The 27,109-nt window shown below is 37.8% G+C and overlaps 1 protein-coding gene across 2 annotated transcripts in view; it reads left to right on the top strand.

Moving 5' to 3' along the window:
* GSL10 (glucan synthase-like 10) overlaps positions 1-27,109 on the top strand; it is a 140,585-nt gene that overhangs the window by 109,791 nt on the left and 3,685 nt on the right. For both annotated transcript variants that reach the window (XM_077365464.1, XM_077365466.1), the window contains exons 33-48: positions 970-1,104; positions 1,541-1,609; positions 1,871-2,048; positions 2,971-3,085; positions 6,020-6,139; positions 7,677-7,792; positions 7,885-7,968; positions 8,058-8,170; positions 15,824-15,876; positions 17,184-17,360; positions 18,839-18,886; positions 23,959-24,117; positions 25,805-25,918; positions 26,013-26,101; positions 26,187-26,345; positions 26,420-26,522. In XM_077365464.1, coding sequence (XP_077221579.1) covers positions 970-1,104; positions 1,541-1,609; positions 1,871-2,048; positions 2,971-3,085; positions 6,020-6,139; positions 7,677-7,792; positions 7,885-7,968; positions 8,058-8,170; positions 15,824-15,876; positions 17,184-17,360; positions 18,839-18,886; positions 23,959-24,117; positions 25,805-25,918; positions 26,013-26,101; positions 26,187-26,345; positions 26,420-26,522 — 1,832 coding nt within the window. The remainder of the gene's footprint in view (positions 1-969; positions 1,105-1,540; positions 1,610-1,870; positions 2,049-2,970; positions 3,086-6,019; positions 6,140-7,676; positions 7,793-7,884; positions 7,969-8,057; positions 8,171-15,823; positions 15,877-17,183; positions 17,361-18,838; positions 18,887-23,958; positions 24,118-25,804; positions 25,919-26,012; positions 26,102-26,186; positions 26,346-26,419; positions 26,523-27,109) is intronic.

The following is a 27,109-nucleotide window of genomic DNA, read 5'->3' as shown; positions in this document are numbered from 1 at the left end:
CGAATCTTTATCGCTTTGATTGATTTGTATAAGGTTTAGTTCATGCTTAATTACAATCTTTACAATTATTTATGCTATTTAAGTCTCATTATTGTTGTTGCCTATAGATTAATTAGGAGTTAATTCGGCCCTAGGTAAGTTGTCAAGTGTTATAATTTTCCGCATAAGCCCTAAATTATCCTAAAGCCTTAATCCCATTATTAGGAGTGTAGGATTTTCCCTAAATTAGGTATTGTCCTGCATCAGAGTCACTTCTTCTCACTGGAGCATTCAAAAGCCTACGTTGGATATGCCCAAACCATCTTAAGCGGTGCTCTCTCATCTTCTCCTCAATTGGTGCTACCCCGACCTTTTTACGGATGTCTTCATTTTTAATTCTATCTAACCTAGTGTCTCCGCACATCCATCTTAAGCAGTCGCATTTCCGCTACACTCATCTTATGCACATGCTGCTTCTTGGTGGCCCAACATTCTAAGCCGTACAGCATGACTGGCCTCGCAGCTAAAGTATAAAAGATTAAATAACACCTTCTCCAACAGCTTAAGCTTTTAGAGTAACTGGTTGTTTCAAAAGTCTGTTATCATTGATTTAGGCTGCCACGTGTAGGCCAACTTTAAAAATAGGGGCCACATGAGGGGGAGTGTTAAAGTATAAAGATTAAATAACACCTTCTTCAACAGCTTAAGCTTTTGGAGTAACTAGTTGTTTCAGTAGTCTGTGAAGAAGCACAAGAATTAGTGCAAAAAAAGCTCATTGGTTCAGCTTGTGAAGAATCTACCCGGCTCAAATTGACTAACATCGTTTCTATATTGCAGGGTTGCATCTATTTCTATTATTGCATTATCCCAAGTTACTGGGGAGGGATACATCTTCTTTAAAAGTTGAACAGACCATTATATTTTCCGTGAATGTTGTTATCGTACTCATGTAAATCTTATTCATTTTCTTATGATGATTGTGTGGATCAGATGAGTGGATGAACTTTCTTGCACGAATAGGCCGAGATGAAAATGCTCCTGACTCAGAACTTTTTGAAAATCAGAATGATGTCCTGGAACTTCGGTTTTGGGCTTCTTACCGCGGACAGACATTAGCAAGAACTGGTAATTTTATGAATATGCCCAAGTGTTTCTCCCATAGTCCTATTTGTCTATGCTTCTGGTATGTGTACATATGTACTTATCTTAATTTACTTCCATTTGCCCCCATTAGAGTTTAAGTATAATTACCAGTATTTTGGATATGAGCACTTTATTTACAATTTTTGGGAGTTCTAGTATCCTTCTTCTCCCTTTTTCCATTTTCAACATCCTCTTTTTCTTTTTATTTAACTTTCTTTTATTTCTCCATCATTCTCGAGATATTTGCTACGAGGCTAATGGCACCCATATAACTTACTGGAAGGGGTCGATCTACTATATGTTGATATACTTATATTATATGATATGTTCTTAATTTAAGTTGATCATTTCTCTAGTGTAGTAGTTATCTGGTCATGGTTTTTTATAATTCTCTGTTTACATGCTTGGGATAATGCAGTTCGTGGCATGATGTACTATAGAAAGGCCCTTATGCTTCAGAGCTACTTGGAGAAAATGGCCACTGGAGGTTTGCAACTTTTTCTGTCTTAACTATTATGTTGTTTTCTTCTCTTTCAAAAAAAAAAAAAAAAAACTCTTTATTCAAGGGCTAAAGAAGGGCCCTTGAATAGATCCACGTCATTAAGTGCAACCAAATTTGCTTTCTCAATTGACTTTTAAAATGACGTGGATCTATTCAAGGACCCTTCTCCGGCCCTTAAATAAAGAGGGCCCTTGCATCTATCATTCCTCATGTTACAATTTTGTTAAATTGTCCTGGCAATGGCAGAAATTGAAGCTGCAAACTCTGGTAGTGAGGCGACAAATACTCAAGGCTTTGAGTTGTTCCCGGAAGCTCGAGCCCAAGCAGATCTTAAGTTTACATATGTGGTTACATGTCAAATTTATGGGAAACAGAAGGAAGAGCAAAAGCCAGAGGCTGCTGATATTGCATTGCTAATGCAACGGTATGTGTATGGCTATGATTTAGCCGACACTTCGAATTTATTGCCGACACGTGTCCTACCATATCCGACACAACACGCATGTCCACATGTTCTGACACTCCTTTGGACACTTTTAATTATATGTCTAGTAGTGTTAGACTTAATGTGGGTGTGTGGACATGTTTTTGTGTCGTGTCAAGTGTGGCATTCTGTTTTTTTATTGAATATTGTGTTTATCTCTTTTAGACAACTCGTATGCATGTCGAAACTGGACACAAGAATCCATATCCACAAATCATGATTATATATACTTTCTATTTTAGCCGTGTCCCCGTTTCTAAAGTTTGAGGGTTTGCCGTGTCCATGTCGACGCATGACACTCGTGTCCGTGTCGACACCCGACACGGATTTTGGTGTAATACTATTTTTAGGATTTTCACCCACACTATTTAGTCCTTGCTTGTATGTGTTTGGTGTAATCTATTTCACAAATATCTCCGATATTTTGAAAATATCGCATTTTTATCGTGACATTTTGATAAAACGACAAAATCCCAAAATAATCCTGAGATTTAAAAAATATAGCGATATTTTCATTTTTTATCATAAAATATCACTATATTATTCCAATATTTTTATGATATTTTTATTTATATTTTTTCTTAAATTTATATTTTTAAATAATTTTATTTTTATCGTTTTTCCCGATATAAACCCGAAAAAATAAAAAAAAAATGAATATATTCCGAGATTTTCCCTTGCCAAGAAATTCCAGAGAACGATATTTGTGACAGGTTGGAATACCATTTTGAGGATTTTCACTCATACTATTGGTCCTTACATTCCCATGTTTGTGTCCACACAATGTTGCTACTTATTACATGGCACATTTTAGCAATTATTCATTATTTTTCTAATTTTGGGGACATACTGTTTCTACTAGGAATGAAGCTCTTAGAGTTGCTTTTATTGATGTTGTTGAGACTCTCAAGGATGGTAGTGTTCACACTGAGTTCTACTCAAAACTTGTGAAGGCAGATATCCATGGGAAGGATAAGGTATGTTTTCTTGGACTAAACATATCTCTATTATCTACTTTTTCGCCACATTTGTGTCGTCTTTTCTGATTTTCCCTGATGGTCTGATTTCTAGAGTTCCATGCAAACATGTTCATGCGGTACTTGTTTCTTTATTCACTTTGGTAAACTTCATTGGTTAGTTCTTTCATTGATAAATGGTGGCATGGATGAATTATCATTTAATTCGCTTGAACTTCTGACCAGATGGGAGGAAAAAGAAACCTTGCAGATTATTAAATATCTCATTGATCCGTCCAGACCTTTACCAGTCCATGAACCCATCCAAACAGTTCTTTATCCACCAAGAATCCTTGGTTAAAAATCCGGATGGTTGGGATCGGATCTCTTTTTTCTCACATATTTGAACTTGTTGATGATTTGAAGAAAGAAATAAATATACATGCTGATGGAGGCCATGGAGATGTTGCCTCCTGAAGTTTCCCATAGAGAGAAAGAACAAGATCGATCATATGCAGAAGTCGTGGGGAAGAAGGCTCCCTCCTACGTACAAGCTTTGACGAAAGAATTGGAAATGAAGAGGGTTTTGATTCGATTGAAACCACCATCGAAAACATCTTCTGAAGTATCTGCCATATACTTGAATGAAGAAGATGTGCGGAAGGTATCGATCCCTTTCAAGATGTCTTTGGATGTGAAATGCTCCTACAAACATCTTTAGATCTTCTACATTAAATAGAAGATGATGGGGGTATGCTAAGTGCTAACTGCAAACATATTTTAAGATTAGTGGCGTGGATTTTAGCAACTTCTTTTTCAATTTAGCAATGAGAAAGACTTCCTTACGGTTTGGTTGAAGGAACACCCATAGTTGCCAGAGTGGGAAGCAAGTGCATGAAGCAATGCGAGAAGCAAAAGCGGGAAGCAAGGAGTTTAGATAAGAGAAAATGTAGGAAGCGAAAAGCTCTAAAGAAAGTAAAGACAAAATGTGTGGGAAGTGTCATTGAAAGTCAACATGAGGCATGCAAGAAGTCCCATTGGAAGCAAATACGTATTACAAGGAAAGAGTAGGATTGTACTAGAAATACGAGTTTTATGAATTTTCAATTTCACATGTTATATTATTGCATATTTAATGTCAAGCTTTTGGGAAAAAGATCCACATAATTTTCATTTGAAACTTAAGATGAGTTTTCAAGTTTTAAATGCATTCTTTTCTTAAATTCGCTCCTTCAGCATTATCAAAAGGATAAAACAGTCTTCTAGGATGAAATAATCACCTAAATAGGAAGCATACTCTTTTTTAGTGGCAACAAGAAGCGTACTCTTAATTGCTTAGAGGAACCACATTGGAAGCATCCGGGAAGCGTGCTTCCCCTAAACTCATTCTAGACCCTTCAGCAATTTGAAGATAACCTTCTTGAATATTAGACTTGAGTATTCGGATGCTTTTTCTTCTTTCTTTTATGCTATTCTCTTTTTGCTTTTGATATCCTCGACACTTTTTTTCAGGATTTATGCTTATTGGTGACATATTATGAGTCCTTACAATACCAATCTAACAGGATATGTGTTTGTTTTTTTTTTCAAACCCAATGGCTTACATTTTATTGATGAATGAACAAAAATGCATCGGGGGACATAGCACCTTACCTCAAACCCTACAAACAAAAAAAAACCTACTTAATTCGAATGCTAGGAATACCCAGAAAATCACACCTCATAGCACCCCTAGCCATTGTAGGGAAGTCTCTCCTCCTTTGATTGAACATGCTATTACCTTTATTGTCACAAGCAAAATTTACAAGGGAGTCGGCTACCTGGTTAGCCTCTCTTTATTGATGAGATATCCTTGGCTTAATATCTAGAAGAAGATCTTGAAGTTCCTGCCAGTAATATATAATAGACCATGGTGGATCCCTCTTGGTATTGATCACATCTATTAGCACTTTACTATCTGATTCAAGCCAAACTTTAGAAACTCCCAGGGCCTTCCAATACCTAAGTCCGTCAAGCATACTTCTCGCTTCCGCTTGTAGGCTAGTGCCGACATCATAATAATGTGAAAAGGCAAAGATCATCTTACCCATATAATTTCTAATAACTCCGCCACCAACAGAAATTCTTGGATTCCCTTTAGATGCACCATCAATATTTAGCTTTACCTCTCCTTGCCTCGCTTTAACCCACACCACTTTCAATATCTTTGGAAAATTGACCTTTTTAGGAATAATGCCTATAGCACTTAATGCCCAACATTCCCAATGAGAACACTCTAGGGACGGCGTGAAGGATTTAGATAACATCTTACACCATATCAATATATCATTAATGATTACATCAATATGCTTGGCGATTCCCTCCATACATCGTTTGCATCGCTCCCTCCAAATCTCCCAAGTTATTAGGGATGGGATGGCTTTCAAGGTAAAATCCTGGCACATATAGACTGGTTGCGTATAACTGGAACTTGTAGAATGTTGGCAAAATGAACAGGATATGTTGATTGGTGTTGTGTTCTCATTTCTTCATGCTGTGTGAATGTACAAAGAATTTGATTGAACCTTTTAAGGAACCTCTTTTAAACTAATCTATATTGGAAACTCCTCGTGTATGCTACATGCAGATGAACATAGGATTAATTCAGGGATATATTTAGACATCCAACAGCTTATGGTTCTTTTCCATTTTGTGGATGTTTAAGCCTATGATGTTGTTATGCCGCGTAATAAATTGGAGATTGTCAGTATGGCATAATGATTTATTGGCACTTCATGATGTTCTTAGCATTGTTCACCGTATGAGAACTGTTCCATGCTACCAACGTAGAAATAGAAGTTCTGTTACTATCTGATTGTTTTCACTGTTAAATATCTCCTTTATTCCTTTTTATGTGTTTCCATATCTTTAATAAGAATACTAACATCTTACTGTTCTTTATTTTCTAATCTTCAGGAAATTTACTCTATTAAATTGCCTGGAAACCCAAAACTCGGGGAAGGAAAACCTGAAAACCAAAACCATGCGATCGTATTTACTCGGGGAAATGCAATTCAGACCATTGATATGAATCAGGTGAAATGATTTATTCCATATTCTTTTGTTCTACTACACAACTCTGTTGGTCATTGTAGTATATAACCTATGAATAAATCTGAAGAGGGGCATTATTGCTTCAAGTTGTAGTGTTTATTAGAAACTCTTCTAAGTTCAAGAATTCATTAAATAGATTTGCTAGGCGTCAAGTAGTGCTTAATGCTTGAGTAGCTTAGCTCTAAAAGAAACATAATGGTACGCCTAATTTTTAAAGGGAGACATTATGAGATTCATCTGGATAATTCTCATATTTTGAATACAAGACGGATTTCAGAAGAAAAAAAGAAAAACAATGGTAGGTCTCTAGTAGCTGCAGGATTACATAGAACTCTTTGGAGTCGTGATGGTAATAATTGGTATCTGAGAGAAGTATTGACTGATTCTTAATTGATTATTCACAAAGTTGACCTTACACCCGAATTGGGAGGACCAAAATTCAGAAAGGATAAAAATATCAATCTCTGGTACTTGCATGTTCATATCATCATATGCAGAAGATGATGATGAGCTCTCATGGAATCCAGCTGGAAATCAAGAAACCTCTTGTTGTCAAATCCTTCTTTGAAACTAGACACTCTAGGTCCTAGTATCATGGAGTGTTAGAAGTACTATGATGAGAAACTTCATTAATGGTCGTTTGGTCATTTCTGTTGTAATGGTGTATGCATGTGTATGTTTGTACTTATGCGTGCGTGCGTGCGTGTGTGTGTGTGTGTGTGTGTGTGTGTGTGTGTGTGTGCGTGCGTGTGTGTGCGCCTAGATATACATGCATATCGTTTGTACATTCATTTTCCTTTCTCACCCCAAATAATCTTTCCTCTCCTCTTTATTTGTTCTTTTAATTTCCTGGTTTTACTGCTCATTAATCTGTTCATATTGCATCAGCTCAACCACAGGAACCTAAAATTTGTTTTTTTCATTCACTTCTAACTATTATATGTCTCTCTATTCACTTCTAACTGTTTTTTGCATTCTTCACTGTTTCCTTCTATTGCTGCAGTTGATAGTAGACCATCTAATCTGTGTAAAAATAAGAAAATAAACAGGGATCAACTTTCCTGACTATCGGTTGGTACTAAGACCATTAAATCTTGGGGAAAAAAATATGACAGTTGGGGCTCTTCTCCAAATGATGATCATGCGGATGCCCTTATTCCACAGTGTCTCCTTTACTGATATACAAGAAATTGTGGGTTTCGCTGAGGAGAAATGTGAATGGGCTGATGACTTGATTCATGCGTGGAACATGTTGCAGAAAATGATATAGGATCCAAGCTATTAATGAGATAAATATTGCACATTCTAATGATGTTGCCTTTGAAATTTCTGAGTCTAGATCACTGCCTTTTAATTTTCAAAAAAAGAAACTTCTGAGTCTAGAGCTTCTATTTGTTCCATGCTTACGGAATATCAAGTTTGCTCTGTGCTTCTTTTGCTTGATTGTGACTTTATTTCAATGTGGTTCATTCATTTTTTTTTCCTAATATAATTTGTTTTTTCAATGGCTCTTTCTCAGGATAATTACTTCGAGGAAGCATTGAAGATGAGAAATCTTCTTGAAGAGTTTAATCGGGATCATGGTCTTCGTCCACCAACAATTCTAGGTGTGAGAGAACATGTTTTTACAGGAAGGTATATCTTCATAATGTCTCATCTATACTTGGTGTTTCTGTATCCCTTTTACTCGTTCCCAGCTAAAATTGCCCCTCTGGAATGATATGCAGTGTATCATCTTTAGCTTCTTTCATGTCCAACCAAGAAACAAGCTTTGTGACGTTAGGTCAGCGTGTTTTGGCAAATCCTCTGAAGTAAGTACATGAGGTATATAGTTAGTTTGTTTGTGGATTTTGTTCACATTCAATTATTATCTGAAATGTGATCTTATTTCAATGTTTAGAGTCCGTATGCATTATGGCCATCCAGATGTTTTCGATCGAGTCTTCCACATAACAAGAGGTGGTATCAGCAAGGCATCACGCATTATTAACATTAGTGAAGACATCTATGCGGGTAAGGCGGTTTTTTCTATTTAAATTATTTTGTGGTTGATTTGTTTACTATGTTTCTTTCGGCAAATGCGTTCTGAATAATCCATTTCAGTGCCTTCAAAACTTAAATGAAAAGTGGCTCTCAAGGTAATAAGGCAGTTTCCAGAATGAAAATTCTGTGGGATCAGGCTTCAGCAGCCATTTATCCTCAGAATTCAAAGTGTGCCGGTTTTGATGAATTTGTTGAATGGCATAATGTCCCAAATCATATGAATTTTGCACTCGACGCAAATGTAGATCAAAGCGGATGTATATATTTAGGATATCAAACCTAATCTGATGAATCATGCTGAACAAGTTTGTATCTAATAAGTATTCTTCTAAGCCAGTGATGGTTACTTCTAAAGTTTTAAATTTCAGGTGGAAATTTCTGTAAAATTAAGGAAACATATGCAAATGATAGAATTTAAAGATAATTAGAATAACCACTAATGCACACTTAGAAACCATCGCATAAGCAAGAAAACCATACATAATGGTGTAAAAACATCGAACTCCTAGTGACATGCACTATCGCGCATGTTTAATAATTTAGTACATGCCAAATAGGGGTGCAACTTGGGTCGGGCCCAACCTGAACCCGACAAGTTCAACTCGACTTTGGTCTAGGTTGGATTGGCATTTCCTCATGTTGGGTTGGGTTAGGGTTGAGACCTTGGCAACCCGAACCTGACCTCCATCCTCTAATTTTATCTTGATTTTCTTTAGTTTATTGTATTTTTATGTTTCACCCAAGGTGAACCCTATTAGAAATTGAGCTAGAGTTAGATGAGAACAAGAAGACGAGGGGTGAAGAATGGAGAGTCTCCACTAGGGAGCTCCTCGTGTAAATGATGTATATATAGGCCCAAATAGAGCATCCAATGTACAATGACAATAATACCCATAATACTCTAAGTAATGACTAAACTACCCTACAACATTATTCAGCACTCCCCCTCAAGCTGGAGTGTATACACTATGGAACTCCAGGTTGCTACAAGGGAGACTACAACAACAACTAAAAAAGGTACAACAAAAGACCATACATCAAAAAAGTACAATAGGCCCATACACACATCCAACTTGGTATAACATTCCTCAAGCTAGTGTGGTGAATACATAATGAAAGCATAATACTAAAAAGGATAGCAGTGGCCACAGTAAACAGCATCGAGATGAATGGCCATAAAAAAGAGCAGCTCCCATGAAGTAGCACAACAGCGAGAGCGATCGAATAGGGCCTCCCCCTGAATGAGAGCACGGCGAACAGATCCGCATATCACGAGCAATTGACGTGCTATGGCAGGAACAGCTACGATCCAGCAAGCGAAAGGGGCACACCAAAGGTGCGCAAAGCGAACATCGACGAAGCAGCACAACGCCAAGTGAAGAGGAAAATATCAAAGAGAAGGTCGACGGGGAAACCGTCGCCTGGAGAGAAGGATAACCAACCAACGATGGGAAAACTACCGTGACAAGGTCTACGGCATGAACATCGTCGCCTGAAGATAGGAAGCAAAGGAGAAGATAACCGACCAACGATGGGGACACCATCGTCTGGAGACAAGGTCTACGGCATGCACATCGTCGCCTGAAGATAATAAGAAAAGAAAAAGGATAACCAACCAACGATGGGGAAACCATCGTCTGTTGACAAGGTCGACGGCATGAACATCGTCGCTTGAAGACAAGAAGAAAATGAGGGAAAAGATAAACCTGCCAACGATGGGGACACCATCGTCTAGAGACAAGGTCAACGGCATTAACATCGTCACATGAAAAGAAGCCGACCAACGATGGGAATACCATCGCCCTAAAAAGAGAGGTCGACGGGAAAAGATCAGGGCCTGTAATAGAGCCGACCAACGATGGATATAGAAGCCATCGCCCGGAAAAGAGGGGATAGGGCATAAAGCTGAGAAGAAGAAGAAACTCACAATACGAAGAAGACTGACAATGAGATGAAGAACAAGCCATAGAAGGGAGAACAACATCAACTAACCATCAATAAAGACAAAGGACATAAAGAGGAGACGATAACATTCTCCCTTAAAAAAAGGCAAGATAACAGCAGAGCAACACTCCCTCAAGAAGACAACAACATAACAACACTCCACCAAGAAAAGACAAAGAATTACATGAGAACAACATGAGAAGACTCCCCCTCAAGTTGAAGGTCAAATACCTTCAACATACAATGAGAAAACAAGACAATCAAGGCACCACACCTCTCTCGGACATTTCATCGAACACTTGGTGTGCACCTTGAAGGACAATCCAAAGGAAGAGTAAATAAAGAGATGACAATGGGACAAGAACGAGAAAACAATACAAGACATATTTTTTTTTTTTTTTGGAAGTAGGTCTACACAAACACAAAGGCATAGAAGCAACACAATATATAAAAGAGAGAAAAAAAAGATTTGGAGGTAAGATTAGGTGTATTGGGAGCCATTTGGCCTCTCCAAATGGGATGGTGGTGAGAAAGTATGGTCTAAAAAGGGATTTGGGATTATGAGTTGAGATTGGAAGCTTTGAGTGGAGAACCAAATAGGGATTTGGGAAGAAGATTTCTTCCCAAATGAATTCAAAAGGGAAAGAAAGGAAAGATTTGGGGTTTGAATAGAGATTTAGTTTAACGAGAAAGAAGAAGTAAGCCAACATAGGGTTTACGGCAACCCAAAAAACAAATCTAACATTTTGTGTGTGTGTGTGTGTGTGTTTTTTTTGTGTTAGGGATTTACGGTGAAGAGGAGGGGAGGGATGCCTTACGGCAAACAAGAGGAGGAGAAAGAAATGGTTAGCGCAACAACAGCTTTTTTTTGTCTTGATTTACGGCAACTAGATGGAATCCAAATGTGTTGTGCGCACCACATACAGAGAGAATGAGAGATGAGAGAGATTTTTGAAAGAGATCTAGAGATCCGGTGAGAGAGATGCGCACCTGAGATTTTTCCGAAAATAAAGAAAAAAGGGAGAGAGAGAGAGAGAGAATCTAGGGATTGTGCAAGAGAGAAAATAGGAGATATTTTCTCTTATGGGTGGTGCGCTCAGATAGAAAGGTTATAGGAGAAAGATCTGAGAAAGAGAGATCTTAGGGATTTAGGATACAAGAGAAAAAGAAAGAATTAAAAAAAAGGTTTTGCGCGAGAAACCAGCGTGATAGAGAAAAGAGAGGCGCACGAGAATGAAAGACAGGGGGAGAATGGAGTGGCGTGAATGACATAGACTCTTCTTCTTTCCTTCCCAAAGGATCTTTGCTTTGAATTATGATACCATGTTAGAAATGGAGCTAGCGTTAGATGAGAGAAAGAAGAAGAGGAGTGAAGGATGGAGAGTCTCGACTAGGGAGCTCCTCATGTAAATGATGTATATATAGGCCCAAATAGGGCATCCAATGTACAATGACAATAATACCCCTAATACTCTAAGTAATGACTAAACTACCCTACAACATTATTCAACAAACCCAAACCAACCCAACCCGATTTCAGGTTGGGTTAGGGTTGGGTGATTTAGAAGCGGGTTGGGTTCGGGTTGACCATCTTCAACCCGAGGCTCGGGTTGGGTTGTGTTAAGGTTGAGGGAATGCTATCTCGGGTTGGGTTAGGGTTGGTCTCAACCTAATCCAACTCGACCTGAGTTGCACCCCTAATACCAAACTTCACATGTAATTCATATAAATATTTATAAATAATACATGCACCATACTTTGAAGGCATTTCATATAAATATAATTATGTAATACATATTGGTATATTATACTAGTATTACACTTCCGATTTTGGTTTATGCATTTCGGTCATTTCGGTTTCAGTTGAGGGTGGAAGCAGAAACATTTTGGTCATTTTGTGTCGGTTTCTGTAGAAATCTAAAACCCTATTGCTGCTACCACAGAAAATTATTTGCATGACACAAGTTGCAGTTTACCTGTAGACTTCCAAGTTGGCACTTCCGATGTATGTGGTGAATAGTATAGTGCCGCGAATCATGTGATGCATTCATCCTTGTGCAAAAGGAAAGTGGTTTTCGGCAGATGCTTAGGGTATTATCTGATAAGCCCAGGTCGGCATCTGCCCCTTAACAAACATTTCTGCCCTTATTGCCTCGTCTGATTCTTGAACAAAGTCTGGTAATAGCCAATCACTGTCTTGCGTTACCATGATGGTTTCATGTTGCAAAGCATGACCTACCCAGTTCCAACGTCAGTGTTGATGCTTCCTTTGATAATAAAAATCCATGTTCTCTCTGTTTTGAGCGAGAAGTGAGGGTGCATCCATAACTTCAGAATACTTGATGTTTCTCCCCTTAAAATCACATGATTGTTACCTTGATTTATCTGCCTTTACAATTTTTTTCCCCCAACTATTAGGTTATCTTGCCACCTCAGATCAGTCAGTGTTTTCATATATTTCCAAGCACTAAGCAACAGCGAAACACAATTGGTGCAAGTTGGTGTAAGTATTATTGGTGTATCACATAGTGGAAGAGAGAAGTGAACACAAGAACAATCCCAAAAGATAAGTGTAGAGATGTCAAACACTAAGCCAAGAAGAGAGGTAGGAAAACGTTCCCAAAACCACCCATCTTCTTTGAAGTCGGCATGTATTCTACATTTCGCGATAAATAACTATCTTCAAAAAGTTCGAGTAAAGACTTTGCATATCTCATGAGGTTGCGTCAACTGAGCATACTGAAGAACTTATCAGCCTTGAATTTTCCTTTAAACTTTTCATTTCAATTCAATAGAAAATAAAATTAGTTCTTCTCCTCAATGTGACATGTCCACTTCATCTTCCAGCTCCTCCTTAAATTTGTCCCTTAATAGGCGTAGGTACACCAAACACGTGAAGTACTTTATGATCTTGTTACCTAATGGTGTTGGTAGGCTAGAACTTGGCCTTGTTCCAATGAGCTTTCAGATTCTCTTATCGAAGATGTTAGTTGGCTATCAAGAAAATCCACCATATTCACATTTTTCCACTGATCAAAATTTTTGCCATCCCAAGTTGGTCGGCGATATGAAAGATTGCCGTTTGGTTTGTGTCTTCAAGTAGCAATCCTGAAGATAATTTGTAGGTAGAAATTTTTTCCTCAATTTTGTAGGTTGAATTTTTTTCCTCAATTCTTTCATCTTTTCCCATGATGTAATTTTTTTCCTTAACCTTTTCCGTCAAATTTTTAATTGTTCCTGTCGAAGAGTGTAAGGTCATTTTGGTCATTACGTGTATAAGTGAGGGTATTGTAGTCTTTGTATAATGCTGCCCTATTTTGGGCTCTATATATACATCATTACATGGGAGAGCTCCTTACTGGAGAATCTCACCATCTTCTCCCGCACGGTTCTTCTTCTCCGTCTCTTCCTTATCCCCATTTCTAACACGGTATCAGAGCAAAGATCCTAGGGGAAAGAAAAAGGAAAGAAGAGTCATTTCCACTCCATCTCTCCATCTCGTTCTCATCAACATAGTATCCTGAAGACGCGACGAGACTAGACGCGAGACGAGACACCCCCACCATCTGAAGACGCGATGAGACGAGACGAGACTCCCTCCTCATTTTTTGGGTTTCTCCTCTCTAAATCCTAACTCCATAACCCTCAAACCCTAACCTCCATCTTGTGAACCCCTAAACCCAAACCCCCCTTCACCATTTGTAAATCCACCATTTTTCCAAACAAAAAAAAACACAAAAGTCCCCTCTTGTATATTCTTTTGTTTCCTTTTCTCCATCCATAAATCTCTTTCTTGTTCTTTCTTTTGTTCTAAATCCATAAATCTTTTCTTTTCTACATCTTTATCCATTGTCGGTTTCTTTCTAGTTTTCTAACCCTTTCTTTATGGTTTAAATCTTTTCTACCTCTCATTCTTTCGTGTTTTGAGTCTCATCCCCCCTTGTACTCCATCCCAATTTTTTGGGGGGGTGATCCTAAGCATTCATTTGGAAGGCCCCGTCATGGATGGGGTGCCTTACCAAAAATCAGCTCCATTGGATCACCACAGGGTGTCCATTTGTGGGGCTAAAAATGGACAGATACTGTTTGTCCACTATTTGTCCATTTTTTGGGCCCACAAATGGACACCGGAGCTGATTTTTGGTGGACACCCTATCCATGAAAGGGCCCATCAAATGAATGCTTTGGATCCCACCCAAAATGTAGGCCCCCCTGTTTCTGTGCTCGAGCGCAGATAAGCTTATCTGCGCTCGAGCACAGAAACCCTTCTCTCTCTCTCTCTCTCTCTCTCTCTCTCTCTCTCTCTCTATATATATATATATATATATATATAGAGAGAGAGAGAGAGAGAGAGAGAGAGTTAAGTGAAGCTACACATACGTGTAGCTAACTTAGCTACACCGACAGCTTAAAATACAGTGGGCCCACATTGTTTGGGTGATCCAAACCATTCATTTAATAGGCCCTCACATTGATAGGGTGTGCCCAAAAAATCAGCTCCATTGGATGATCCCAACCCTTCAAACTGTGGAGGCAAAAATGGACAGATTTGTGAAGGTTTTTACACGTCCATTTTTGCCTCCACAAATCGTAGGGTTGGGATGATCTTATGGAGCTGATTTTTTGGGCACACCCTCTCTATGTGAGGGCCCATCAAATGAATGGTTAGCATCACCCAAACAATGTGGGGCCCACTGTATTTTAAGCCGTCGGTGTAGCTAAGTTAGCTACACGTATGTGTAGCTACACTTTTCTCATATATATATATATATATAGCACATTGATATAATATTTCTCAAAAAAACACATATTGATATAGTATAACATTATTACATTTACGACTTGCCAATGTCTACAACCTCCTACCATCATGTTCCAGCTGATCATGAAATCCCATGGAAAACGAGTGCTAAGATACCAAATGATGCAGCGCCTAGCAGAAGAGAAATGAATGCATGAACACACACAAAACCTAGGGATGTCAAACCCTATGCCAAGAAGAGAGGTAAGGAAATGTTTCATTGCACAACAAAAAATAGCCTTCTATTATAGGCTATTCAACTAATAGCAACTAAAGCTTAACAAAGTCAACACATCTAACTAATAACACCAATAACAAAAATAAGTAGAAAGTTGCGAAACAACTAAAACTCCTAGTTTTTGTGGCTAAAAGACTACTATTTTACATTTCGGATGCTCCTTTTTTGGTGGGTCATGATCGCCATCAATTATAATACCTTTTCAGGGGATTAACCTGTTCTAGTAATTTGTGTTGGGATAAAGGCTCATTTTAACTGACCAATCAACTCTGCATGTCGTTTGTTGAAAACCTATTTGTTGTGCAGTATCTGAGAAGCAATTAACGACAGGATTATAAATTTTATATTTAATATTGTTGGGATTGGATCATGTATGTTTAATCTGCTATCAAGTCATATGCTTTTATTTCTTTCTGCTGTGGCACTTGTAAGCCTTAATTTGTTTCTTCTTTGGTGTTTAATGTTCTCCCTAAGGTGAATGTAGGTTCCTTATTTTTGTGGCTTTTCTTTCGCATTTAGATCTCATTAGTTGTTTACTTTTGAATTTCAAGCACTAAATGTATTAACTTCGCGGAAAATTTTAAAGGGAAATGGAATAAACTATTTTGTACTGTCTAATATTTTATTTTATAATTTGCAGGTTTCAATTCAACTCTACGCCAGGGTAATGTTACTCATCATGAATACATTCAGGTAATACACTGTTGAAGTATAAAAGATTAAATAACACCATCTCCACCAGCTTAAGCTTTTGGAGTAATTGGTTGTCTAACATGGTATCAGAGCAAAGGTCCTGTTTCAAAACTACTTGAAACTAAAAATCCACATTTAATGGCCAACCCAAAAGAGGGGCCACATAGGGGTGTCAACGGATCCACCTATGTCACAGTCACAATCCATTCAAATTCTTTATCGGTCGGATCGGATTCGGATTGTTCTTCGGATCCTACTTTCCATGTCACGATCACGATCCATTTCAATTCGGACCGTCCATCGGAGTGTCCTATTATGTCCCACTAAGCTAAGTACACAATTATTTGTTTTAAAAAGAGCTAGAATGCCAATTCACTCTTAGTGTGTCTATATGCATTTTCTTCAAATAAATTTAAAAAAAATTATGTTTAATCTATGAGTAAAATAATGCTTGTAAACAATAAAATTAATCTAAATTACATACACAAATATAATGTATAACTATTATCAAAGAATATGATGTATAACAATAACATTCAGTAATAACAAAATGATGAACCAATAGTATATTCATGACAGCATATATGTTCAATAGACTAGCATAATGAACGTATAATGATGGTGCTGCGATTTTGAGGTGATTATGGAGCGGCGGCCGGGACTTAGAAGATATGGTGGAAGTGGCGTATGGGGGGAGATGGTGGAGGGGATCGGTAGCCAGAGGAGGAGCTCGAAATTTCTTCTCCTCCTCTCCTTTCTCTTCTTGAAATCTCACAGCAAAAGCAAAAAAAAAACCCTAAAACACGAGAGGCAAGAAGTCGCTTTTGAGTCATGAAATCTCACTCCACTTCATTAATTAGAGGTTTTGGCGAAAATACCCTTCAAAGAATTATAAACATTATGAAAATTTGGAGGGTAATTTGGTAAAACAGTTCGGATCGTGACTATCCAATGGATATTTGTTGCAAGCCCATATCCAATCTGAAAATTTTCGGATCCCACAATTGATGATCCAAAATAGGCCCATGGATCCTATTGATATGTTTAGATCCTGTTCATAAATGTTCGGATTCGGAGGATCCATTGGACCGTCTGGATCCATTGACACCCCTAGGGCCACATTTGCCACGTGTAGGCCAACCCTAAAAAGAGGGCACATTAGGGAGAGTGTTAAAGTATAAAAGATTAAATTATGCCATCTCCAACAGCTTAAGCTTTTGGAGTAATTGGTCGTTTCAAATGCACACTTTTTTTTTTTACTTGATGTGTCTGCATCGTCAGAATATTACTTATTTTATTATTAACAGGTTGGCAAAGGAAGAGATGTTGGGCTGAATCAGATTGCATTGTTTGAGGGAAAAGTAGCAGGTGGAAATGGTGAACAAGTTCTAAGTAGGGATGTTTACAGACTTGGGCAGCTATTTGACTTTTTCCGCATGCTATCATTCTACTTCACTACTGTTGGATACTACTTCTGTACTATGGTATGTTACTGTCAAGGTTTGAAATTTCGGTGAAAATCTTATAATTTTGGCCGAAAATTTAAAATTTGAGTTTCAGTTTTTGTTTTATACTATGGTATGTTGCTGTCAAGGTTTGAAATTTTGGTGAAAATCTTATAATTTCGGCTGAAAAAATTTAAATTTGAGTTTCGATTTTGGTTTTAAATTCGGTCTGGGACGAAATTTAAAACCATGGTTACCATTACATTGCATGACAGACATAGGTTTGTGCAATTGCTGCTGTAAGCCCCAGTTGGCTTTGCTTGTTCGCTCCAACTAGTAGTAATTCATACTCTGAATGCAATGGCTACAATATGACTTTCATGTCTGAAGTTGATTTGTAAATAGGAATTGTATCAGGATTTCATTGAAGTGGCAGTCATTATTTTATGTTAATGCCTGGAAGTGATGAATTCTATATATTAATCATGGCTAGTTTGAAGCCTATAAAAAGGAAATTGACCTTAATAGTTCTGAAACACCAATATTGTTTTAGAGACCACTAATTATTCGACTTTTAGCAAGTAGAACTTCAGTGTTTTGAATATTTCTGTTTCAACTACTTGGGGCCGTTTGGATACGCGAATTTTAGAATCCGAGATTTCTTCAAAATTATAGCTAAAGAGACAAGAGAAGAAGCGGACCAGCCGTCGTTTTTTACTTCTCACCCTTCTTTCCATCAGCAAGAGAGTAGCAGATCCTCCCATATTTTCAGGTTTTAGAAATCTTAGGATGCAGGAGAGATTTTTAAAACCTGATTTATCACTTAAAATCCAAGAAACGCTGCCAGGACAGTGGCATCAGCTTGATCGTGAACCATCTTTTACACTGTTTTCAAACTAAAAACCTGGATTCTAAAATCCATGTACCCAAACGGCCCCTTAGTATATATAAATTTAGACCTTGAGCAATCTTAGGGTGCATTTGGATGTGCTCTCAAATTTCAATTTGGAGTACATCCAAACACCACCTTAATTTCATTGCATGACGTCCAGCTCTTCCCTTGCGCCCACATAAGTACATGTGGTTATAGATTACCATTATACGATAATAATAATAATAATAATAAATTATACATGAAATTTTAAAAAAAAATCAACAGTTATTTAAATCATAGTTTGCCATTAAAAAACAAACATGCTAGACAATGGCAAAGGTGGACCTACGTATTCCCAAAAAATTGTGCAGACACTATAAGAGATATTTTGGTCCAAATTAACATCAGTATATAAGAAACAAAATTGCATGTTCTTCTACCAATTTAAGCAAGAGTTATTAACTAGAATTCTCCGCTCGAAATCGGTGTAACTAGAAGGAGATATGTGCGGCCAATTCTTTGTTTCTTTTGCAATCTAGCTAATTACTCCATCCCGCAAGTACCAAGCGGCATTTATGACACTTAACTTTCTTGTTTGCTTCCTATAAACCACTATTAATCTTTTCCATTTTTGTCCATGCAGCTGACAGTGCTGACTGTATACATTTTCCTTTATGGGAAGACATATTTGGTGAGTTGGTTTTTCATATTCTGAAATCTTCAGATTTTGCTTCAATCACTTTTATGCTTATTATGTGCTTCTTTAAGATATGGTGCTTTGAAATAATGCTTCTCTCTTACTGGCGTTCAAATCATTTTAATCTTTATAATTTCGAAATTTTCATGGGAATTTCCTCCATAATTCACAACTTTTTTACATCTTTTAGATCTATATTCCAATTATTACAGGATTTTGTTTCAGAGAGTTCCATTTTTCAATTGAGGGGGTATCTATGAAAATTTATTTCTTCCTTGAGGGTTCTATATTGTTTCAGAGGGTTCTGTATTCATATTTTCACGTGGCTGTTATAGTATGTAAATAGGTCATTAGCCTCAAGCAGTGTTGCATGAAATTCGGATTCGCGTGTCGGGATCCGACACGGATTTGAGGTGTCGGATTCGGTAAACCCCCAAAACTAGGATTCGGATTCGGTAATTTTTAAATAAAATAAAATTTTCAAAATTTAAAATTTATATATATATATATATATATATATGTATATATATGAGGAAACTGTTAAGCTCACCAAACTTATCGTGAGCTAGCTTGCCCAATCACATGGGGGCCCACTTTGTTAGGATGATCCAAACCATTCATTTGAAAGTCCCTTACATAGATGGGGGGTGTACCAAAAATCAGCTCCATAGGATCATCCTAACCCCTCCATTTGTGGAAGACAAAAATGGACAGACACAAATCTGCCCCATTTTTGTCCTCCACAAATGGAGGGGTTAGGATGATCCTATGGAGCTGATTTTTGGTACACCCCCTATCTATGATAAGGCCTTGCAAATGAATGGTTTGGATCGCTCCCCAAAATGTGGGACCCATGTGATTGGGCAAGCTAGCTCACGATAAGTTTGGTGACCTTAAGCTCACCAACAGTTTCCTCATATATATATATATATATATATATATATATATATATATATATATATATATATATATATATATATATATAGAGAGAGAGAGAGAGAGAGAGAGAGAAAAGTGTAGCTACACATACGTGTAGCTAACTTAGCTACACCGACAGCTTAAAATACAGTGGGCCTCACATTGTTTGGGTGTAGCTTCACTTAACTCATATATATATATATATATATATATATATATATATATATATATATATTCATGAAAAATTTGAGAGTAGAGGGTTGAGGTTAGTTTTGTATTAAGAGAGTTGAAGGAGGAAGGGGGTCATGTTCGAGGGTCGAGGTGCTAGGGTTTTTGTTAAAAGAGTACGGGTTGTGCTTTCATATAAAAAAAGTTGAGAAGAAAATACGTTTAAAGGGAAAATACATTTCAAAAGAGACAAAGAAGAATCGGATTCACCCGAAAAAAATAGGATTTGTGCGGGACATGGCTACGACAAGAATTCGGGGGTGTCCCATGTGAATCCATGTCCGATTCGGATACGAGGACGTGTCGACATGGATTCAACATAGGGGGGCAAAGAATCCGTGCAACATAGGCCTCAAGTTTTTCAGGTTTTGTTGTGATATTTTAGAGGCTTTTGAGACAATGGGCATTATCTACGAAGCACGAGTACTCTACCCGTACCCGACATGTATGGGGTGCGGGTACGTTCGGGTACACCCTAGGTACGTCCTGGGTACGCACCCCCATAAATAAAAAAATAAGAAGCCTTTTTTTTTTACTGGGTGCGTGTCGGGTGCGTTGGGGGTGCGCACCCACTCTTACCCAACACGTCATGCTTCTCTTATCTGATTTGTAAACCCTTCCTGTACTTAGTATTTACATGTAAACAATTTAAGTAAATGTCTTTATTGTCCATTTACTTAAGATTTACATGTAAATAACGGAAATAATTTCAAGACCCAAATCTAAAAGGAAAAAAAGTCAACTCTCATGTTCTAGTACAGAATAAGAAGAAAAATGGTCGGGTCAAAATTTTAACTTTCTTAACTTCCAAACAGTGAGGTATTTTTCAAATTTTAAAAATTCATAAAATCTATCATGTCCAAACATTTTTAAATCCCAAAAGTCTGGTATAAAAAAATCTCATAATTTGGTCTCTAAAAATTATTCATCTTGTCAGGCACTGGTCAACACACTGGCGACAGACTTTCTAATGAATGATGTATTGATGCCTCATGTTATGAAATATTGAACTTAATCACTTGTGAAATGAAGAGTAATATTAGAACTTTTCATTTTGGTGATGTTACTGTTATTTGATTGCTCTCCAATTATTATTTTTAATTTTCATAAATATATAATAAAATATTAAAATATATTATTTTATTCAACGTACCCGAACGTACCCGCACCCGTTTTTTTAGGAAAATCACGTACCCTTGTCGTGTCGTACCCGCACCGCGTACCCGTGCTTCATAGGGCATTATGTTTAACATGTGCAACTATAGTTGCATTTACATATATCTAGTGTTCTCAGGCACCTAGGGACTGGTACAAATGCCTAGGCAAAGGCTGTTGAGGTGAATTCAGGGTAGTTACTTGCCTAGGATCCTAGGCGGCTTCCCAAAGCTTAGGCACTCCCCTGTGATTAGGGTTGTAAGTACTGATCCTAAAAAAAATTATATATATATATAGGGGGGTGGGGATTCTAGACTGAAGGGCGCCCTTGTAAAAATGGGGTGAAAGGGCGCCCTTATTGGCTACACGTCACCATCCCATTTGACTTTCTAGACATCATTAAATGCAAGATGAGGAAGTGTAGCCAATGGGGGCACTCTTTCACCTTATTTTTGCAAGGACACCCTTCAGTCTAAAATCCCTTATATATATATATATGTGTGTGTGTGTGTGTGTGTGAAAAGCGTTCTTGGCCCTGTGCTGCAGCGCAGGGAGCTTATCTGCCCTTTAGTGGTTTATAAAGCATCCCATTGGTTCCTTTCTTGTGGACCTGCTATACGTTTCAAAGGGGGACCCGCTATACGAACCAATGGAATGCTTTATAAACCACTAAAGCACAGATAAGCTCCCTACGCTGCAGCGCAGGAACACTTTTCTCATATATATATATATATATATATATATATATATATATATATATATATATATATATATATATATATATATATAATCACTGCCCTCCCAAGGTAAGTTTTTTTATTTGGGCCGTGAATTGTGGGAGTTGTGGGCGTATTCAAACAAATGAATTCCTAAGAAAAAAGGGGTATGTGGCTAGTGGATCATTGTCCCCTATGCCTGGAGGATAGGGAGTCAATAGATCATTTATTCATTCATTGCAGGGTATCGAGAGAGATTTGGGGCGATTTGGAATTGACTGGGTGTTCTCAAAATCTATTCCCGAGTTGGTCAAGAGCTGGGAGTTGGTTCCTTGGAAAAAGAAAGTGAAGGTATTATGGAAGATTTGTCTTTTGGCTACTTGGTGGGTTATTTGGAAAGAAAGGAACTCTAGGGTGTTTGATGGGGTGGCTAAATCTTCATATCGGCTCTATGTTAAAATTATAGCATTATCTATATTGGGGGCAAGAAGTCTCCCGTTGTTTAGATTCGTTTTGGCGTTTGGCCTGTGGGAGGGTTGGCAGATAGTTTGCAAAGAAGGTAAGAGAAGAGCTTGAATTGTCCAGCTTTGGGAAGCCCCACCTGCAGGCATTATCAAGCTTAATTTTGATGGGTCTTGCCTGGGAAATCTGGGACCTATAGTTATTGGGGGTCTTTGTAGAGATTTTTTAGGCTCGGTTTTGTGGGCCTATTCTGGTCCTATTGGCATATGTGATTCGAGTGAAGCAGAAGTCAGGGCAGCTTATCTAGGTATCATTCATTGAAGGGAACAAGAAGGTATATTTACAAACCAGAACCTGCTCCCTAGTCTGCTCCCAACCCTGTAACACTTGAAAATTAAATTGTTGTCTACTCTTCCGTGCTCCCTCTCATCTCCAGCCTTGGCTTCGACGTTTCAAGTAGAAGGATTAGAATATTCACAACATTGGAAAGGGTGTTTACATTGTTTCGAAGGAGAGAGACCATATTAAACAGGTAGATTGTTGTGGTGTACCTTTCCTTATGCTATAGTCTAGAATACCCGGAAGGAACACAATAGGTGCGCGCATCTTCGAGGGCAAAATTAAGACATCTGGTAGGTTGGTGACCGATATAAAGGTGGAAATCATCACTTGGGCTAAGGTGAAAAAGAAAATCCCCTATGGAGTGGACGATCTTATAACGAATTGGTGGTCCATAATTTGGGATAAAACAATTCGGACCAAACCACAACCGAAATGGAAGGCACCACCGGCAGGATAGCTAGGATGGCTGAAGCTTAATTCTGATGGGAGCTCAATAGGCAGCCTGGGAAGGCAGGAATAGGAGGGCTGATAAGGGACGATAAAGAAGCTATAATTATGTCGTTCTCAGGTCCGGTGGGGATATGTGATGCAAATGAGGCTGAATTTAGGGCCCTGCTTTTTGGTCTGCGATGGGCATATGAGAACAATCAGCGACCTCTAATTGTGGAGGGTGACTCGACAAATGCAGTTGCATGGGCATCTAGGCATTCGAATGGCCCGTAGAAATTCCAAGATCTATTAGCGAAAATCCTGGATTTAATAAGAGCTCTGGATCTCAAGATTGGGCACCGGAGGTGGTCGGCAAATGAGGCAGCCGATAACCTGGCAAAAGCTGGTGTTCTCTGGGATGAAATGTTGGATGTATCCTCTTTGTAACTCTTACATGATTTGGGTTCATCCTGGATCTTTGATCCATTCTTTGTAATTGGGAAGGGACAACTTGTCCCGTCCTACTTATTTGAAGATTAATAAATTGTCAATTTTCAAAAAAAAATGTGTGGGTTTATTCATCAAGGAAAAATTTATCGACACGAGCAACATTTCTTGTGTTGGGGGAGTAATATTTTGTTCAGTCTCGTACTACTGTATTTTTTGTTTTTCCTTTATTTCATGTGCTTTTACCACAACCCGGGTTATTGCGACAACACTCTGAATGGGAGTTGTGAGTGATCATCTGAGTTATTTTTCTGGTTAGCTTATTTCTGCGTATCATGTTGACACTGCAACACATATTCCTTATTGTAGGCATTATCAGGAGTTGGTGAATCTATCCAGAGTACAGCTGATATATTGCAGAACACTGCCCTTAATGCTGCCCTCAACACACAATTTCTCTTCCAAATTGGTGTCTTTACGGCAGTTCCAATGGTTTTGGGTTTCATCTTGGAACAGGGATTTCTAAAGGTATAGCTTTGACTATTTACTATGTCTCAGTAACTCAGTTCATTGCTTAAAGGCTCTGTACCTGAGGATGTGGGATAAAGAAAAAGACCTATGGTTTTTCACATATTGTTATGATTTCACAGTAAAATTTTATTATGTTTAAACTTTAAAGACTATTAGGGTGCATCATTGCTCTTTAGTACCTGATCTAGAATTCATAAAATGTGTAAGTATTTTTTTTTTTTTAATTTCATAAGCCACAAAATTCATCTTTTGCATGATTTTAATTTCAGGTTTTTTATCAAAAATATCACTTCATATTGATTCATGCTGGCATGTTTTTTTAGCAAGTAGACGTTAAGACGGCAATAGGACTCATTATTATTATTTCTTCATCCTCCATCCTAAGAGACAAAACCATAAAAAAAAATGTACATTATATGTATGCTTAAATTGAAATTTGTGTACCAAGAACATTGTTGCAAGAGCAGGAAGCTAATCTGAGAAGTGATGCGGGAAGCAAGGGCTCTTAAAAAGTGAAATATGAAGCAATAAGGGATCGATTAGGAAGGCAAAAGAGGAAACACCATGGGAAAGTGAAAATGAAATGTCATTGGAAATGAAAGAGAGCATATAGGAAGAGCCAAGTCATAGTAGGTCAAGTAGGCAAGGTGGATGTAGGTTAGTTGGGTTCATGATTGATTAGGGTTACGTTTTAGGGATTTATAGTTTTACAATTTTGACTTTTTAATTGTATAGATATCTTATTAAGTTGTATTTCAAGATTACCCTTTGAAGAAAACTTCACTTAAGTTGTATTTGAAATTTTTATTTTTTTTATTTTTTTTATTTTTTTTTAGTTTTAGTTTTATATAGATCCTTTGGCATATCTAAAAGGATAAAACACTGCTTTAGAAAAAATTAATCACCTAAATAGAAAGTGCTCTTTTAATTAAGAGGAAGCTCACTTTTGCTGAAGTTTGGGAGTGATAATAATTTAGCTTCCTAAACAACTGTCCGTGCAAGCATGCTTTTGATCCTACTATCGAGCTTCTAGTAACCATGTTCAAGAACACTATTTTTACAAGCATACACAAAGTTATACATATTTTATATAATTTATATTCTTCTAAGCAGATATATGGCTTGTCTCCTATGACCGGTTAGATTTGAAATGAACATGTTTTGCATATTATAGTTCCATATCGAATGACCCCCCGTCTTTTTTAGGATTTTACAATATCTTGGGCTCTTTCGAAAGCATGTGCTCAGTGTATAGAGTTCCCTGCATATTGTTGATTGCATCTAGCATGCAAGGGTGATTTGGCAGTCTCTATGGGACTTTTATAACTGTATATTGGACTTAAATGGCTTAACATGGGAATGCCCATTAGTGTCGATCGTCTTTCATCTCTTTCATGCATGGCATTATTACCTCTGTAGAAGTAATTTTTGCATAAAAACCTTGAGGTATTCTAAACTGATGGGCGCGCTTGCAGAAATGGGGTGAAAGGGAGCCCCCATCGGCTGAAAGGGGCGATTATGCATTTAATGCACTTTGACTTTGAGCTTTTGATCCTTTCAGCCAATGGGGACGCCCTTTCACCCCATTTCTGCAAGGGCGCCCTTCAGTTTAGAATACCTCAAAAACATTTTACAATTTCTAATGTTCTCTTTATATCAACTCATCCATCGATTCCTTCTGCAGGCCGTTGTCAGTTTTGTCACAATGCAGCTACAGCTTTGTACTGTGTTTTTCACATTTTCTCTTGGGACAAGGACTCATTACTTTGGTCGGACAATTCTCCACGGCGGTGCAAGGGCAAGTGCTTATAATTCTCCCTGCTGTGTCTTTCTATCATTTCTTCTCATTTAAATTGATTACTTCCATTGTTTTTACCTGATCATGTATTCAGTATCAAGCAACCGGACGGGGATTTGTTGTCCGTCATATAAAATTTTCGGAGAACTACAGGCTTTACTCCCGTAGTCATTTTGTAAAAGGGTTTGTAATCTCTGACCATAGTCCAGTTAGTACATGGATCAAAATTTAGTTCTATTTTTAATTGATTTAGCATTAAAATGTGTAGATTGGAAGTTGTTCTTTTGTTGGTGGTTTTCCTCGCATATGGATATGGTGAAGGTGGGGCATTATCGTACATTCTCGTTACTGTTAGTAGTTGGTTTATGGCACTGTCTTGGCTGTTTGCTCCCTATGTGTTCAATCCATCTGGATTTGAGTGGCAGAAGTGAGTACCCACCGGTTCCTCTTTTTGTTTTGTTATTTAAGAGAGTTCTGGCTTAAATGTTGTGGACATTTCAGGTCAGTAGAGGACTTCAAGGAGTGGACAAATTGGCTCCTCTACCGGGGCGGAATTGGAGTTAAGGGAGAGGAAAGCTGGGAAGCATGGTGGGATGAGGAACTGGTATTTCTTCCACTTCTAGATCTTTGCATGTGTAACAGTGGACATTTTTTTTCCATTATTACACAAAGGCTGCGGTATATCTTTGCATGATAATGCTTACACTTAGATGAATATTAATCAAATTATAGCTAATTCTACTTACAAATGATGCATAAATATTTGTGTTGGCATTAAAAAATCTGTAAATATTTGCTTCATGTGAACCTCATCCAAGAAGTACTACAATTTGAACAGCGCTTTAAAAGCACAGAGAAAACTAGAATGAGGTTATAATCAAGTTAGTATAGGTTACATTGTGCGGTTAAAGAAAGAACTAAACCCTACTATAAAAGAATTGATACATATCATGTACATAAAAATAATAAATATGAGTCATGTTGAGAATCGACCACGGTGAATTTGCATTACTCAATGACATAGTGGATACCTTGGCAATTGTCATCTTAGAAAATGGCCAAACTGAATTTTGCATGTGTGAATCTTCGCGTTAAGAATTATAGGGTGTACTACAAGAACAAGTACTTTGGTACTGGTGTCTAGAGAGAAGCAGGCTCACTTTAATACATAGGATGTAACATCCTTCTTTA

Source organism: Tasmannia lanceolata, unplaced genomic scaffold, assembly GCF_043159265.1.
Source record: "Tasmannia lanceolata isolate RefF3 unplaced genomic scaffold, GAP_Taslan_0.1 ptg000020l, whole genome shotgun sequence".
NCBI lineage: Eukaryota > Viridiplantae > Streptophyta > Magnoliopsida > Canellales > Winteraceae > Tasmannia > Tasmannia lanceolata.
This window is presented reverse-complemented; position numbering and strand designations above follow the sequence as displayed.